The 16,544-nt window shown below is 42.8% G+C and overlaps 1 protein-coding gene across 3 annotated transcripts in view; it reads left to right on the plus strand.

Moving 5' to 3' along the window:
• LOC137433801 (Y+L amino acid transporter 2) overlaps positions 1 to 16,544 on the plus strand; it is a 144,526-nt gene that overhangs the window by 72,382 nt on the left and 55,600 nt on the right. For all 3 annotated transcript variants that reach the window (XM_068126165.2, XM_068126164.2, XM_078786047.1), the window contains exons 4-5: positions 776 to 901; positions 8,111 to 8,255. In XM_068126165.2, coding sequence (XP_067982266.2) covers positions 776 to 901; positions 8,111 to 8,255 — 271 coding nt within the window. The remainder of the gene's footprint in view (positions 1 to 775; positions 902 to 8,110; positions 8,256 to 16,544) is intronic.

A 16,544-nucleotide genomic window follows, 5' to 3' on the forward strand; every position in this document is an offset into this window, starting at 1 on the left:
AGGGTATGGGAGGGGAGCATGCTCCATGGAAAGCAACGTATTGACTGAGCCACAGGTAGCAAGCTTGGCAAGCAGACAAGGACACCAGGTTGTTTGATGCCCAGGATATGTCCAGGGAGATGGTCCGGGTTTCTAGTTTGACATCTACGACCCTCAACCATTGCTGAGGGCAGAGCAGCAGCAGGTCCAGAGTTGAGTGACTGTGCTGGAATCCAAACTGGAATCCTGGAGTTCTGTGCAGGGACGAAGGCTGCTACGTACAGGTACACCAGGACGATTCCTTATGGATAGGGAACTGTGCCCGTAAAAGATGAACTTACCCTGCACAATATTGTGCTTTTCTTGTATGTTTCATGAGGACGAGTCGTGTGCAGTTCCTCGCACAAAAGAAAGACCACGTGACTTGAAAACCTTTCCTGCCAAGAGATCATGCTCTTCGTTTCCTCCACCATTCCCAGTGTACCCCTCTTCCTCTGCCAGATTGTGGTCGTGCAGCAGAGTTCCATCTTTTTTTAATGAACATTTGAACACTAATGAAGTAGCAGCACTGTTGGCAAAATAAGGCCTACAGTGCATGCTCTTGCAATGTAAGATTCGCCAAACGTGCTTTCACACAACATGGACGGACAGCCATAGGTTGGCAACCGTTGTGCCCACCCAACGGCCTCCTCCATTGGAGTTCCTTGTGAGGGAACATACTTGGAAGCCGTTAATGAATGAATGTTGTGTGAAAGGAAGTTCACCAATGACAAATCCATCTCTTCTTACCCTACAGGTTGTCTGACCTACGTGAACTGCACCATGGTTCGATATGGTATCCGGGTCCAGGACTTTTCCACTTACGCCAAGGTCATTGCCCTCATCGGGATCATCATCGCCGGCATCGTGAAGCTCTGCCAAGGTTCGGAAAACGCACAGGAAATGCACTTGTAGCTCATCGTGGTTTAAATAGATTTTATAAAGGATAGACCACTGACAGGTAAACATAGGTTGGCAACCATTGTGCAGAGCTTATGGAGTTGTTATTTTTATTGTGTGGATTTAAGCACACCCCTACCTACTACCCCCTGTGCACACCCTGTATGTAACAATCCAAGCCCCCCACACCCCCGCTCCTCACTCCCTATTTATCGTATGTAATTATGTAGATGGTATAGTTGTCCCATGGAGTTCAGTTATTAACGCACAGGTTGTAAACCTGGTGCGTTATAGCGTTTGCCTGGGAATTTCTGTCTCTCCAAAAGTGAAGCTCCGTTTCTGTCGCTCAGATGTGTAAACATGACGTCATCAAATCTATATTTAGGCTAACCATGGGCTACCCCTTTGGCTGGTACGCGGCCGTTCGCTAGTACATAATATAGGATATATTTGTTATATGTTATGTTATAGGATATATAGGATATATGTTATATGATATAGGATATATATAGGATAGGTTATAGGATATATATGTTATAGGATAGGAATATAGGACCCAAATGACCCAGAGGACCCAAATGACCCAGAGGACCCAAATGACCCAGAGGACCCAAATGACCCAGAGGACCCAAATGACCCAGAGGACCCAGAGGACCCAGAGGACCCAGAGGACCCAAATGACCCAGAGGACCCAGAGGACCCAAATGACCCAGAGGCCCCAAATGACCCAGAGGACCCAAATGACCCAGAGGACCCAAATGACCCAGAGGACCCAAATGACCCAGAGGACCCAAATGACCCAGAGGACCCAAATGACCCAGAGGACCCAAATGACCCAGAGGACCCAAATGACCCAGAGGACCCAGAGGACCCAAATGACCCAGAGGACCCAAATGACCCAGAGGACCCAAATGACCCAAATGACCCAGAGGACCCAAATGACCCAGAGGACCCAAATGACCCAGAGGACCCAAATGACCCAGAGGACCCAAATGACCCAAATGACCCAGAGGACCCAAATGACCCAGAGGACCCAAATGACCCAGAGGACCCAAATGACCCAGAGGACCCAAATGACCCAAATGACCCAAATGACCCAGAGGACCCAAATGACCCAGAGGACCCAAATGACCCAGAGGACCCAAATGACCCAGAGGACCCAAATGACCCAGAGGACCCAAATGACCCAGAGGACCCAAATGACCCAGAGGACCCAAATGACCCAGAGGACCCAAATGACCCAAATGACCCAAATGACCCAGAGGACCCAGAGGACCCAAATGACCCAGAGGACCCAGAGGACCCAGAGGACACCAAATGACCCAGAGGACCCAAATGACCCAGAGGACCCAGAGGACCCAAATGACCCAGAGGACCCAAATGACCCAAATGACCCAAATGACCCAGAGGACCCAAATGACCCAGAGGACCCAAATGACCCAGAGGACCCAAATGACCCAGAGGACCCAAATGACCCAGAGGACCCAAATGACCCAGAGGACCCAAATGACCCAGAGGACCCAAATTCTATGTATGTTTCTATGATGATGTATGTTTTGGTGAAAGTACATAATGTGAATACTAGTAGCAATTTTACAAAAACCATGGCATAATTTCAAATCTTGACCCACATTTCCAAGCTGGCCTCCAAAGCCAGTCGCCGACTGGGCATCCTCCGTCGTGCGAAGTCCTTCCTCGGCACACCTGAGCTCCTCACCACATACAAGGCTTTCATCCGCAGCTCAATGGAATACTGTTCTCCCCTATGGGCCGGTGCTCCTGCCTCACACCTAGCTCGGCTTCACGCTGTTGAAACCAAAGCTTTCAGAATTATTGGAATCTCCCGCGATGAAGCTATCTCTGAGGGCCTTTCACTCACTCACCGCAGGCAGGTAGGTGGTCTTTCTGTCTTCTACCGACTCCTCTCCGGCCTTGCACCCCCAGCTCTCTCTGTGCTCTGTCCCCCAAATATTCCTACAGGTCGCACAAGATCTGCCAGCAACCCTCTGATGGTTAAACTGCCGAAATCTCGGCTCTCCGCTCACCTTCACTCTTTCATTCCTCTTTTCTCCCGCCTCTGGAACAAACTCCCTCACTCCCTTCAATCCCACTCCTCCCTCCAGGTCTTTAAAACAGCTGTTCACCACCATCTCTTATCTTCCCCCATCCAAAACCTTGATCTTTTCTACCCCCGCTAATTCACCCCAGATCCACCTTGTTTGAAATTCCAACTTCTTTCCTGGAAGTCCTGGCAGTGTCCATATGTTTTATACCTCTCCCACTGCCCCCTTCCCACGCCCCCCCCCCCCCAAAGCCCTCGCCCTCTCTCAGATCTCTCGATGTCTCCATGTCTCTCGGTCCCTGCTCTCAAATGTTGTGTTTGTGTCCTTCCCCCTCTCTCCCCATCTTGTCTACCGCTCCCTATGTTATATGTTTTATGTGTCGGTTTGTCTTTCTGTGTGATTAATGTTCGCTCTTTCACGAGCCTCGATATTGTATACAAAAAGAAAGAAAAAAAAAAAAAAAAAAAAAAAAAAAAAAAAAAAAAAAAAAAAAAAAAAAAAAAAAAAAAAAAAAAAAAAAAAGATGATAATTATGCTACATCATAATTTCCATGTGCCAACCTGGGCGGAATCCAAGTGGATTCACTTGACTTGTTTTTATTGTGTAGATTTAAGCACACCCGTACCTACTACCCCCTGTGCACACCCTGTATGTAACAATCCAAGCCCCCCACACTCCCGCTCCTCACTCCCTATTTATCGTATGTAATATGTAGATGGTATAGTTGTCCCATGGAGTTCAGTTATTTTTATTGTGTAGATTTAAGCACACCCGTACCTACTACCCCCTGTGCACACCCTGTATGTAACAATCCAAGCCCCACACACTCCCGCTCCTCACTCCCTATTTATCGTATGTAATATGTAGATGGTATAATGTGTCCCATGGAGTTGTTATTTTTATTGTGTAGATTTAAGCACACCCCTACCTACTACCCCCTGTGCACACCCTGTATGTAACAATCCAAGCCCCCCACACTCCCGCTCCTCACTCCCTATTTATCGTACGTAATATGTAGATGGTATAATGTGTCCCATGGAGTTGTTATTTTTATTGTGTAGATTTCAGCACACCCCTACCTACTACCCCCTGTGCACACCCTGTATGTAACAATCCAAGCCCCCCCCACACTCCCGCTCCTCACTCCCTATTTATCGTACGTAATATGTAGATGGTATAATGTGTCCCATGGAGTTGTTATTTTTATTGTGTAGATTTAAGCACACCCCTACCTACTACCCCCTGTGCACACCCTGTATGTAACAATCCAAGCCCCCCACACTCCCGCTCCTCACTCCCTATTTATCGTACGTAATATGTAGATGGTATAATGTGTCCCATGGAGTTGTTATTTTTATTGTGTAGATTTAAGCACACCCCTACCTACTACCGCCTGTGCACACCCTGTATGTAACAATCCAAGCCCCCCCACACTCCCGCTCCTCACTCCCTATTTATCGTACGTAATATGTAGATGTAGTGTGTCCCACACCACATCTTGCCTACCCTTGACCATCTGCAGTGTACACTCATCTTCCAGCAAGGTGTCGCAATGAGAAACACGGCTCGGGATTGTCACGTTTTCCTTTTGACTTCCTGCTGTCCCGTGGCCTTTTCCATGTTATGAAGTGAAATGGCAGCGGCTCCTTCCTCTTCGTGCGGTTAATTCGTCGGGCTCGTGTTCTGCCACGTAATGGGCGTTGTGTTTTCATAAAGGGATTTTCGGTGGTTTTCCATCCATTTCCCGTAAGCGTTATTGCATTATCCCAAACCGAACGTTTCCTTTTTATTCCCTGCAACACGTGACCTGGCAGTAACTCGGAGCCATTTTTCAAAATGTCGTCGCTCTCATTCGTTCTTGTATCCAATCATCGTCTGAGTTTCCTGCCAATCAGCAGGTGAATTGTTTACCTTAAAATTCCATTCCAGCTTTTGTTTACAACATTCTCTCGACTTTGTAACTTTGTTTATCAATTTCTTTCTGAGTAACCTTCGCTTGCAATCTTCACCATCTGAGAATGCTTTTCTCTTTTGCTCATTCATTCATTCATTCATTCATTCATTCATTCGTTTGTTATTTTTCGAGATTTTTCAAGTGTATTGGTCGGTTGCGTTTGTGGTTCTGTCTGTTTGTTTGTCACCGGCCTACAGGTCACACTTCTAAACCGATAATCATGAAACTTCACCAAGTTGTAGAGATCGTCACAATTGAGAAGCCTATTGATTTTGAGGTCAAAGGTCAAAGGTCATCTGGGTGTGAAATTTCTAAAATCGCCAGTTTAAATCCGATTGACTTGAACATTTGACAGCATTTGCACATTGAGTCACTAAATTGGGAAATGAACTATTTTTGAAGTCATAAGGTCAAAGGTCAACTCAAGGTCAAATTTTCAAAATCATCAATTTTCAGCCGATTAAATTGACAATTGAACAGCATTTGCACATTGAGTCACTAAATAGGGAAACCAACTATTTTTGAGGTCAAAGGTCAACTCTAGGTCAAACTTCCAAAATCATCAATTTCCATCTGCAAAACCATCAATTTTCATCTGATTGACTTGAAAATTTAACAGCATTTGTAGATTGAGTCACTAAATTGGGAAACCAACTATTTTTGAGGTCAAAAGGTCAAAGGTCAACTCTAGGTCAAACTTCCAAAATCATCAATTTTCATCTAAAAACTGTCAATTTTCATCCGATTGACTTGAAAATAGAACAGCATTTGTAGATCGAGTCACTAAATTGGGAAACCAACTATTTTTGAGATCAAAAGGTCAAAGGTCAACTCAAGGTCAAACTTCTAGAATCATCATTTTTCATCTGAAAAGTCATCACTTTTCATCCTATTGATCCAATCTTTGATCAAGATCGTCAGTTTTAATCTTGATGAAATGGACAATTTGCTGGATCAATGGCAACCTTTTTGGGGTGGGGGGCTGGGGGTGGAGATGGATTTTGCAAGTATCGTGCTCTGCATGAGGTCTTCTTGTTAATTCATCCATTGTGCCGCTGATGCAGTGCACCCTGTAGGTTAGGGCAGGAAGTCGTTCAGGATGCAGGCGATAGCTCACTTACTCTTCGCAAAGGACACAGTGGAATCTTTAACATACACCAACTAATGCCGGTGTCGCGAAATAAATCCGCCCCCCCGTATAAACTCTCCCCCCGGCGAATACGTTTCTCGCCCCCATCAGAATAGAATCGCCCCCCATTCTCGTTTGCGGATATATAAATATACATATGGAAATATTGGTTTACAAGAGGGGACGTGATAAAAGTACGACTAATATTGTTTGGGGAATTGATTGAGTGCGGACCTACACATTTTCTCAATATTTTTAAGACATACTTGAACATTTGGTATAATAATTATTGATAGATTTTTATTGGTTTATTTATATTTTGGTTATGGTTTTATGGTTATTTTATGGTTATTTTTATGGTTATTTATGGTTTATTATGGTTATTATGGTTATTATGGTTATGGTTATTATGGTTTATTATGGTTATTATGGTTTTATTTTTATTGGTTTACATTACACCAATATTCAGTTTCTCTAGTTGTAGATTAATTGTAAAATAACTCTTCCACAATCACCAAGAGCCATACAATTGTTACACTTTTTCCAAGTTTGAATATCTGCTGAAACATGTACATATTATGAGGGGGCGATTTTGTCACGGGGGAGAGTCAATTTCGTGGCAGGGGGGGGGGGGCGAATCTATTTCGAGGGGGGCGAATCTGTACCGGTACTGCATCAGTGGCACAATGGCACCACGCTTCCAGCAATGACGCAACTGGCATCCTCAGGCTGCAGGTGAAACGAATGAATGAGTAAAAGAAGGAAGTGTTCTCAGATGGAGATACATTCTTCGTATGCCCATACATGGACAATATTACATTCTGCATCTCCACCAATTAAAATCCCCCAAAATAATTTTGGCTGAATCGTGCGACGAGGCCTCAAGTCCTTGCACCCTATAGGTGATGTACCTGCATTCCGAAGTGTATATACCTTTCAGGTACCCAAGGTCATCAAACGCCCAACGAGGCGAACAAAGTGCAACCAGGATGCGCCTCGCATGTTACCTTTCAGATAATAAACTGGCAGCGGACTTGGGAAGTATTTGTTCCTTCGGACTCGGGCAAGTTTTAACATGTCGTTCTTTATTGCAGGAAGACGCCCAGATTGAGAAGTTACCGGAGTTATCTCTTTCCTTCGTGTGCAATACTTCGACCCCCTCTCCTTAACCTCTTCTTTTGTCAAGTTGGTTGGTTTGTTCCCTTTCTGTTCCATCCCCGCTTCCTCCTTCCTCTTCTCTTTGTGTTTCATTCAGCTTGTTCACCCCATGTGTCCTTCTCCCCACCCCCTTGATCTCACTCACTCTCACTCCCCCTTCTACTCTGCTGGTGGTCTTTCCCCCTCTACATGTTGTACCATTCCGTTCTGCTCTGGCTGTCCCCCAAAAATTCCTACAGGTAACACAAGATCTGCGAGCAACCCTCTTCTGGTTAAACTGCCAAAATCAAGACTATCTGCTCACCTTCACTCTTTCATTCCTCTTTTCTCCCACCTCTGGAACAAACTCCCTCACTCTCTTCAATCCCACTCCACCCTCCAGGTCTTTAAAACAGCTGTTCACCACCATCTCTTATCTTCCCCATCCAACACCTTGATCTTTTCTACCCCCGCTAATTTCACCCCAGATCAACTTTTTTGAAATTCCAACTTCTTTCTTTTCTGGAAGTTCTAGCAGTGTCCATGTGTTTTATACCTCTCCCACCCCCCCCCCCACCCCCACCCCTCACCCCGCCCAACCTTCCCAAGCCCTCTCCCTCCCACAGATCTCCCGATGTCCCTGTTCTCTGCTGTTGTACTTGTGTGCTTCCCCCTCTCCCCCCCATCTTGTCTCCCGCTCCCTTTATTGTATGTTTTGTGTGTCCTATTGTTGTTTTTGTGATTGATGTTAGCTCTTACATGAGCCTCGATCTTGTATACCAAAAAAAAGAAGAAAAAAAAGAAGCTCTTCCACCAGCCTTGACAATGAATATAGAGAAAAAGCTAATGTTGGTAGGTTACCTGCCGTATTCCTTCGATGAGTCTTTTCAATTTGTCCCCGTCCTTAGGGTACACGGAGAACCTCCACTCGGCCTTTGAAGGGTCAAACTACCAGATGGGAGGCCTGGCGCTCGCACTTTACTCGGCCTTGTTCTCTTACTCTGGTTGGGATACGCTGAACTTCCTTACGGAGGAGCTAAAACACCCTGAAAGGTAACATCTCTGGTAACCAACAGATTATCTCACTCTGCTCAGGCTCGTGGAGGAGCTGATCCATCACGTGCGGAACGAGCACATTGGGAGAAATCATTCCTATAATTGTACTGTGACTGCTGTGACAAGGACATAATTATCAACATCTAGTTACCTGTGCACATTTGTTTTGTGCACATTTTTGATTATATCATTGAACACCTGTGCACATTTGTTTTGTGCACATTTTTGATTATCATTCAACACCTGTGCACATTTTTTTTTGTCGAGCAAAAGGTTTTAGATTGCAGCATTTTTAGTGTCGTGTGACGCACGAGAAACCTAAAGTTCAAACCACAACTATACAGCCACGGGCATTTTAAAGATTATGTTGTTGTGAGTGTTTTAAGTCTGGTTTATTGCCGTCTATGTTTTGTGGTTACCTTGGTGGAACCGGTACGCCAAATAAATTCCTCACATCATGATATTGCATAAGAAACCTGGAATGGGCACGCGGTTGGGCATATACTTCCGCCACACTGTACAGTTTACGATTCCTAGGCCTCCACAAGCACACACAGGAAGGAGTAAGGTCATTATTTCGGTGAAAAGTCAAATTTTCGGTAATTTTTAAGTCAAACTAAAATGCACATCATTCCAAATGGGCAACTTACTTTTTTTAGGGACATTATAAAGAACACAAACAACAGGTACGAATAACAAATTTAACGTGGTAAATCAGGTTGTGTGAAAGACATCAGGTTGGTGCATCAACTACAGTAAACGTCCGAAATTATTTTTTATCAACGGCCTTTAAAACCCTTTATTTTACGACTATTTCACCTGAATGTTGTTGTTTCGTATGGAGCCTGTGGCTGCTGGCAGGGGCGTTGATCGCCATTGAAGAGTAGGGGTGGGGTCCACTTGAGGGGACATTTTCTGGGAAAATGATTTTGAAGTGGATATGAAGAAGATGATTATGTTTTTTGTAATTTTCATGAATTTGATATAAATCACATACATAGTCATGTTACGGATTCGTCACTTTCGTTGTTGTGGTTTTCATCCACTGTAAACATTTTTGATTCCATGTACTATTATTGTTGTTTAAGGGATAGAGATTACTATTTTCAAAAGGTAAAAAAGTTAATGTTTTAAATGAAACCGGGAACTGGATGACGACGAAGAGGAAGAGGAGAAGAAGAAGGCGGAGCGAGTGGGTCGGAAAAGAAGCCGAGCTGCTTCGAGGTCTGGAGCGAACGATTGGCGAAAGAGGGTCACGAGTGAACTTTGGGTTTCCCGGGAAAGGGATTCCTGCGACAGAGTTGTTATCGCTGTGACAGATCAACCTGCGTGTCAGGTTTTGCAGTTGATTCCGAGGAGAATCATCGTAGTGCCGTTACGCCTCGAGAACGGGCCATCGGCATTTTGACTCGCGTGATTTACGCATCGCTCAAGGTTTTTCACTTCGCTTCAACCATTCTCACCGCATCCAGACGTTAAATTTGGTGTGTGTGTGTAACGTGGCTTTTGAGTGGAAATCTGCGGTTCGCCGATTGAGAGCCGTCAAACGTCCATACCTGAAGGTGTGATTTCCCCGTCGCTTCTCGAGGACACCTCCGCCCATCTTTGGCAGAGTAACTGCCAACCCAACGGGATTCTGGTCTCGATACGACATCGTACGGACGATCACTGGAGTGGATCGACTTTGGCTTGAAGCCGGAAGCAACTTTGGCTTGAAGCCGGGAGAGAGACATTGGGGATGTTCTTTTCGCTCACATGGAGCACAGTGAGTTGTATATTGCGAAACTGATGGTACCATCCTAGGAAGGATATATTTGTTGTACAATTGATTACTATTGTTGTTGTACTGTTATTCTTGTGTGATCTTAATACAATACTTGTTTGTTGATAACAATTGATGTGGTTTCGCCATTGATCTAAGACATACAGAATAACATCTTTCTGCCGTGACTCCTCTCGGGGCTCGGAGGTACACCGTGACCGGGGTTTGGGGAGGAGCACGTAACAGTCACCAATTTGAAATCTGATACCAAATAAAAAATTGAATTGAAGATATATCAGGAAGTCAGAAGACCTCCTATGTAGGAATGATGCACAATTCCTCAAAAAAATAAAACCTACCGAGACACAAACTTGTAAACCTATAAAGTACCTACCAGTCCGTCATCTGTGGAGGATTTCACATCAAATAACCCTCATTAACCCTTTGTGTGCTGTAATTTTTTTAGTTTTTTTTTTTCGAAATTATTCGTTAAAAAATTACATTTTTTGGTCGTTTTCCAAAAAAAAAAGAATTTTCATCTTGTGATAACTCTACGACAGCAACACACAAAGGGTTAAAAGTTTGGACAGCTTTGCTGAACTACAAAATTGACAGAACAAAAATATCCCATTTGTAAATCTTCCTTTCAGACGGTAACTCAACATTGGGTTCAGCTCAGTACTTTGTTCAAACGTGAATCTACTGCATTTTACAGTGGGAAGATCCATGACACCTCAAAATTTTCATAACTTGAAAGGATTGCACGAAAAGTAGAGGTAACTGCCTATTTAACATTGGGCAATGAAGTGCCAAGAGGAGTGGGCGGGACAACGACTGCCAATCAGCCTGATGGGGGCGGGGCCACAAAACACATTTCACTGTATGTATTATTTAGAATGTTACATCGTCTATAAAGTATGTACAGTGCTGTACAATTACAATGTGAGTACGTTTATAAAGTTTGGACTACAACATTTATAAACTACAGAACATACCTCGGCCAGGGTGAACAGTTTACGTTTTGTATCCCTCTGACAGGTCAGATCTGGATCCAGACCTGATCCAAAATCTAATCAGCTTGTTCTTGCCTCATCGACTCATCCACCAAGTTTTGTCAAAACTCATCCACAACGTATTGAAATGTCATCATATATATCGTTTTTGGCCCGATCACTCAATGGTGAAGAATCACTTACAATTTTTTAAAACTCTTATATCCGGATCCGGATTCGAATCTTCACCAAAACTGAATCAATTCTGGCTCAGTTAGCACTTCTCCAATGCAACAACTAAATAAACTTTTCTTACCTAACAATTTCACTATGGGCGAGCAAAGAGGTTACTTCGGAAGAAAACGTGAAGGAACATAGTTACACAGCACTGTAGCGGGAATGTCTATTCGTATCACACTTTCAGTAATCACTAATCACGTGATGAATCACTAATCACGTGATGAATCGCTAACATGTCACTGAGCCCCGTACAGCCTCCAACTATAGTTTGTTTGTGGTAATGTTCCCAGGGATGTTTTTTTTATAATCCCTGTAAGGTTCTTCTTTATCATTCCCGTTGCTCCAATTATCACTGGTGCAATTTCGATGCTCTTCAGCTTCCATGATCTTTTCACTTCATTTTTGAGGTCCTGGTATTTGGTCATTTTCTTGATTTTTGCCTTGTTTAGGCCAAAATCGAATAGTACTGATATCTCTTTCAGCAATGCTGTCTTTTCCTTTTTGTTCCTGAGTACAATGTCCGGTTGCAGTGATTTTTAAAAATATTTTCACGCTGGATGGAATTATCAGGTCGGACGTGAGCATTACTTCCTTGTTTTCAATGATTGCTTTTGGTTCATGTTTCCACAAGTTTTGTGGAACTGGGATGTTGACATTTCTGCAGATGTGCCAGTGGATTACTCTACACACCTTGTTGTGCCTTTGGGTGGACAGCTGCTCTGACATGAGTTTTTTTACATCCCAATAGGAGGTGACTCATGCTTTCTGTTTCTACCTTGCAGAACCTACACTTGTCCTATTGACTCTGTCCCACCATCTTCTTAGAGCCATTCGTGTAGTTACCTTGATCTTGAGCGTTAATAAATGATTCGTTCTCCATCCCAGTTGAGCTGACCTCTTCTTAGCCATTCCAGTGGTACTTCTTTGTCTCACCCCAATTTGTCCATCGCTTTTTTTTATATTTCCCTGCTCTTTTGTCATTCTCCCAGTTGTCACTATATATTTGCTGGTATTTCATCTTGTATTTTTCTTTTGTCTTTTTTGCAATCATTGGGCTGTATTCGTTGTTGTTTTGGTTTGGTTTGTGACATCTTCCAATCACACCTGTTTTTGGAAGTTTTTTGCAAGGTGAGTGAGAGATACCTTTTCTGGCTTGTTCTGTTCATGCTTGTACACAAATTGTATTCCGTAGTCTGTTGAGCGCTTCACGTACTGTTCTAATCCTCATCGCTCTGTGCACTTTAATGAGTTTCATCAGGCGGCCACCTCCTTCTTTCCTCAGCAGGTACATTCTTGGGATGCACTGATTTTTGTAGAACATTTTTAGTTGATAGTTTTTTTGATATCTGCTTGTGGCCAGTTTATTATTCCACAGCTGTACTGGAACACTGGTACTGCTAGTTGGTTTATGGCTTTGATTTTGTTTCTTGGGGTGAGATATGTTTTCAGGATCAGCCTCGTTCTACGTAGGTATTCTTTGGTAATTGTTTTGCGCATTTTTCATGACAAATTTGGTGGCCCTATTCTACTCGAATGTATTTGTAAGATGCTTCATTGTCTATCTCCTTCTGGTATTGTTGTTTCAAGGTCAATTTCTATGTTGCCTCTTTTTAATAGTTTACCTTGTACAAATGTGCACTTGGTGCATTTATAACCACCTTTAGAGGCCATTTTTCCCCGCAAAGCGGGGGTTGGCCTTTTCGGGCACCGTGGTTGTTGTTGTTGTTTTTTTGGTCCCCTTTTTGAAGCAATGTTTTACGGCCGGATGCCCTTCCTGACGCCAACCCTTTTTGCCGCCTTTAACGACAAACAGTCAAATTTGTCATTCCTTTGCATTTGTCAGTGCAAATTCCATTTGAATGTCCCCGGAGAACCGTTTTACTTGTTCTGTCAATTTTTTGTCATTCGGTGCAAAGACCTTTAAATCATCTACTATCATTATTTACTATCACTATTTAATGTTATAATTTATAGTACATGTGTTACCTTTCCTATTTATTTGGATGTTCGTATATTGGTTGTTAGGGTGTATCCGTGTCCATGTTCATTGATGAGGTTACTTAGTGGGTCCAGAGCCAGACAAAACAGAAAGGGGGAAGACCGTATCTTCCCATCTGGTATTTCGATATTTCCTTCCGAGTGCTGTAATATATGTGAGTGTAGCACCATCACGAGCCGCAGACCATGTATACAATGGCAGATTATAATGGGGGAAAAGGGGGCATTTGCTCCCAGCCCCAGATCTTGACCGGACCAAAAAAATTGAGTGAATAAAATTGTTTTTATGTAGTTTTTTTTTTTTCCCAAACAAAAATAGCTGTCTGGACATGGTCCAGACTCGGTAATCTGTTCTGTTCTTTTAAAAATAGCATGGTATGAGGGAGCGAGGAAGGAAGACTGGAGTGAATCATGCGAGTGGTGAGTTGTACCGAGTGAGTGAACGAAAAACCTAGTTTATCAATATAAATCCTTCAGCTGTAACTCTAAATAAGCCAGAGAGAGAGAAAGAGAAACACGAGATTCTTTACTCAACCTCAGATAACCTGTGCCCCAGGGGTGGCACTCATGTTGAGACCGGCACAAAAGTGTTATTTGCCGCCGGCCCTGGCAAGGCATAATCCGGCACTTCATTAAAAAATAAATAAATAAACAGGATTACAACTAATTCATTGACATATGTGGGAAAATTACATGCCAGACTAGGAATCTCCCAGGTCCTCTGGAAACCCGTACCAGTGCTCTGCCATCTGAGCTACCTGGGCGACCCTGACTGAGCATGCAATTTTCCAAATTACATTTTTTGGTCGTTTTCCAAAAAAAAAAGAATTTTCATCTTGTGATAACTCTACGACAGCAACACACAAAGGGTTAAAAGTTTGGACAGCTTTGCTGAACTACAAAATTGACAGAACAAAAATATCCCATTTGTAAATCTTCCTTTCAGACGGTAACTCAACATTGGGTTCAGCTCAGTACTTTGTTCAAACGTGACTCTACTGCATTTTACAGTGGGAAGATCCATGACACCTCAAAATTTTCATAACTTGAAAGGATTCCACGAAAAGTAGAGGTAACTGCCTATTTACACATTGGGCAATGAAGTGCCAAGAGGAGTGGGCGGGACAACGACTGCCAATCAGCCTGATGGGGGCGGGGCCACAAAACACATTTCACTATGTATTATTTAGAATGTTACATCGTCTATAAAGTATGTACAGTGCTGTACAATTACAATGTGAGTACGTTTATAAAGTTTGGACTACAACATTTATAAACTACAGAACATACCTCGGCCAGGGTGAACAGTTTACGTTTTGTATCCCTCTGACAGGTCAGATCTGGATCCAGACCTGATCCAAAATCTAATCAGCTTGTTCTTGTTGCCTAATCAACTCATCCACCAAGTTTTGTCAAAACTCATCCACAACGTATTGAAATGTCATCATATATATCGTTTTTGGCCCGATCACTCAATGGTGAAGAATCACTTACAATTTTTTTAAACTCTTATATCCGGATCCGGATTCGAATCTTCACCAAAACTGAATCAATTCTGGCTCAGTTAGCACTTCTCCAATGCAACAACTAAATAAACTTTTCTTACCTAACAATTTCACTATGGGCGAGCAAAGAGGTTACTTCGGAAGAAAACGTGAAGGAACATAGTTACACAGCACTGTAGCAGGAATGTCTATTCGTATCACACTTTCAGTAATCACTAATCACGTGATGAATCACTAATCACGTGATGAATCGCTAACATGTCACTGAGCCCCGTACAGCCTCCAACTATAGTTTGTTTGTGGTAATGTTCCCAGGGATGTTTTTTTTATAATCCCTGTAAGGTTCTTCTTTATCATTCCCGTTGCTCCAATTATCACTGGTGCAATTTCGATGCTCTTCAGCTTCCATGAACTTTTCACTTCATTTTTGAGGTCCTGGTATTTGGTCATTTTCTTGATTTTTGCCTTGTTTAGGCCAAAATCGAATAGTACTGATATCTCTTTCAGCAATGCTGTCTTTTCCTTTTTGTTCCTGAGTACAATGTCCGGTTGCAGTGATTTTAAAAAATATTTTCACGCTGGATGGAATTATCAGGTCGGACGTGAGCATTACTTCCTTGTTTTCAATGATTGCTTTTGGTTCATGTTTCCACAAGTTTTGTGGAACTGGGATGTTGAAATTTCTGCAGATGTGCCAGTGGATTACTCTACACACCTTGTTGTGCCTTTGGGTGGACAGCTGCTCTGACATGAGTTTTTTTACATCCCAATAGGAGGTGACTCATGCTTTCTGTTTCTACCTTGCAGAACCTACACTTGTCCTATTGACTCTGTCCCACCATCTTCTTAGAGCCATTCGTGTAGTTACCTTGATCTTGAGCGTTAATAAATGATTCGTTCTCCATCCCAGTTGAGCTGACCTCTTCTTAGCCATTCCAGTGGTACTTCTTTGTCTCACCCCAATTTGTCCATCGCTTTTTTTTATATTTCCCTGCTCTTTTGTCATTCTCCCAGTTGTCACTATATATTTGCTGGTATTTCATCTTGTATTTTTCTTTTGTCTTTTTTGCAATCATTGGGCTGTATTCGTTGTTGTTTTGGTTTGGTTTGTGACATCTTCCAATCACACCTGTTTTTGGAAGTTTTTTGCAAGGTGAGTGAGAGATACCTTTTCTGGCTTGTTCTGTTCATGCTTGTACACAAATTGTATTCCGTAGTCTGTTGAGCGCTTCACGTACTGTTCTAATCCTCATCGCTCTGTGCACTTTAATGAGTTTCATCAGGCGGCCACCTCCTTCTTTCCTCAGCAGGTACATTCTTGGGATGCACTGATTTTTGTAGAACATTTTTAGTTGATAGTTTTTTTGATATCCGCTTGTGGCCAGTTTATTATTCCACAGCTGTACTGGAACACTGGTACTGCTAGTTGGTTTATGGCTTTGATTTTGTTTCTTGGGGTGAGATATGTTTTCAGGATCAGCCTCGTTCTACGTAGGTATTCTTTGGTAATTGTTTTGCGCATTTTTTATGACAAATTTGGTGGCCCTATTCTACTCGAATGTATTTGTAAGATGCTTCATTGTCTATCTCCTTCTGGTATTGTTGTTTCAAGGTCAATTTCTATGTTGCCTCTTTTTAATAGTTTACCTTGTAAGAATGTGCACTTGGTGCATTTGTCAGTCCAAATTCCATTTGAATGTCCCCGGAGAACCGTTTTACTTGTTCTGTCAATTTTTTGTCATTCGGTGCAAAGACCTTTAAATCATCTACTATCATTATTTACTATCAC

The sequence above is a fragment of the Myxine glutinosa genome, chromosome 10 (assembly GCF_964187855.1).
Source record: "Myxine glutinosa chromosome 10, kmMyxGlut1.1, whole genome shotgun sequence".
NCBI lineage: Eukaryota > Metazoa > Chordata > Myxini > Myxiniformes > Myxinidae > Myxine > Myxine glutinosa.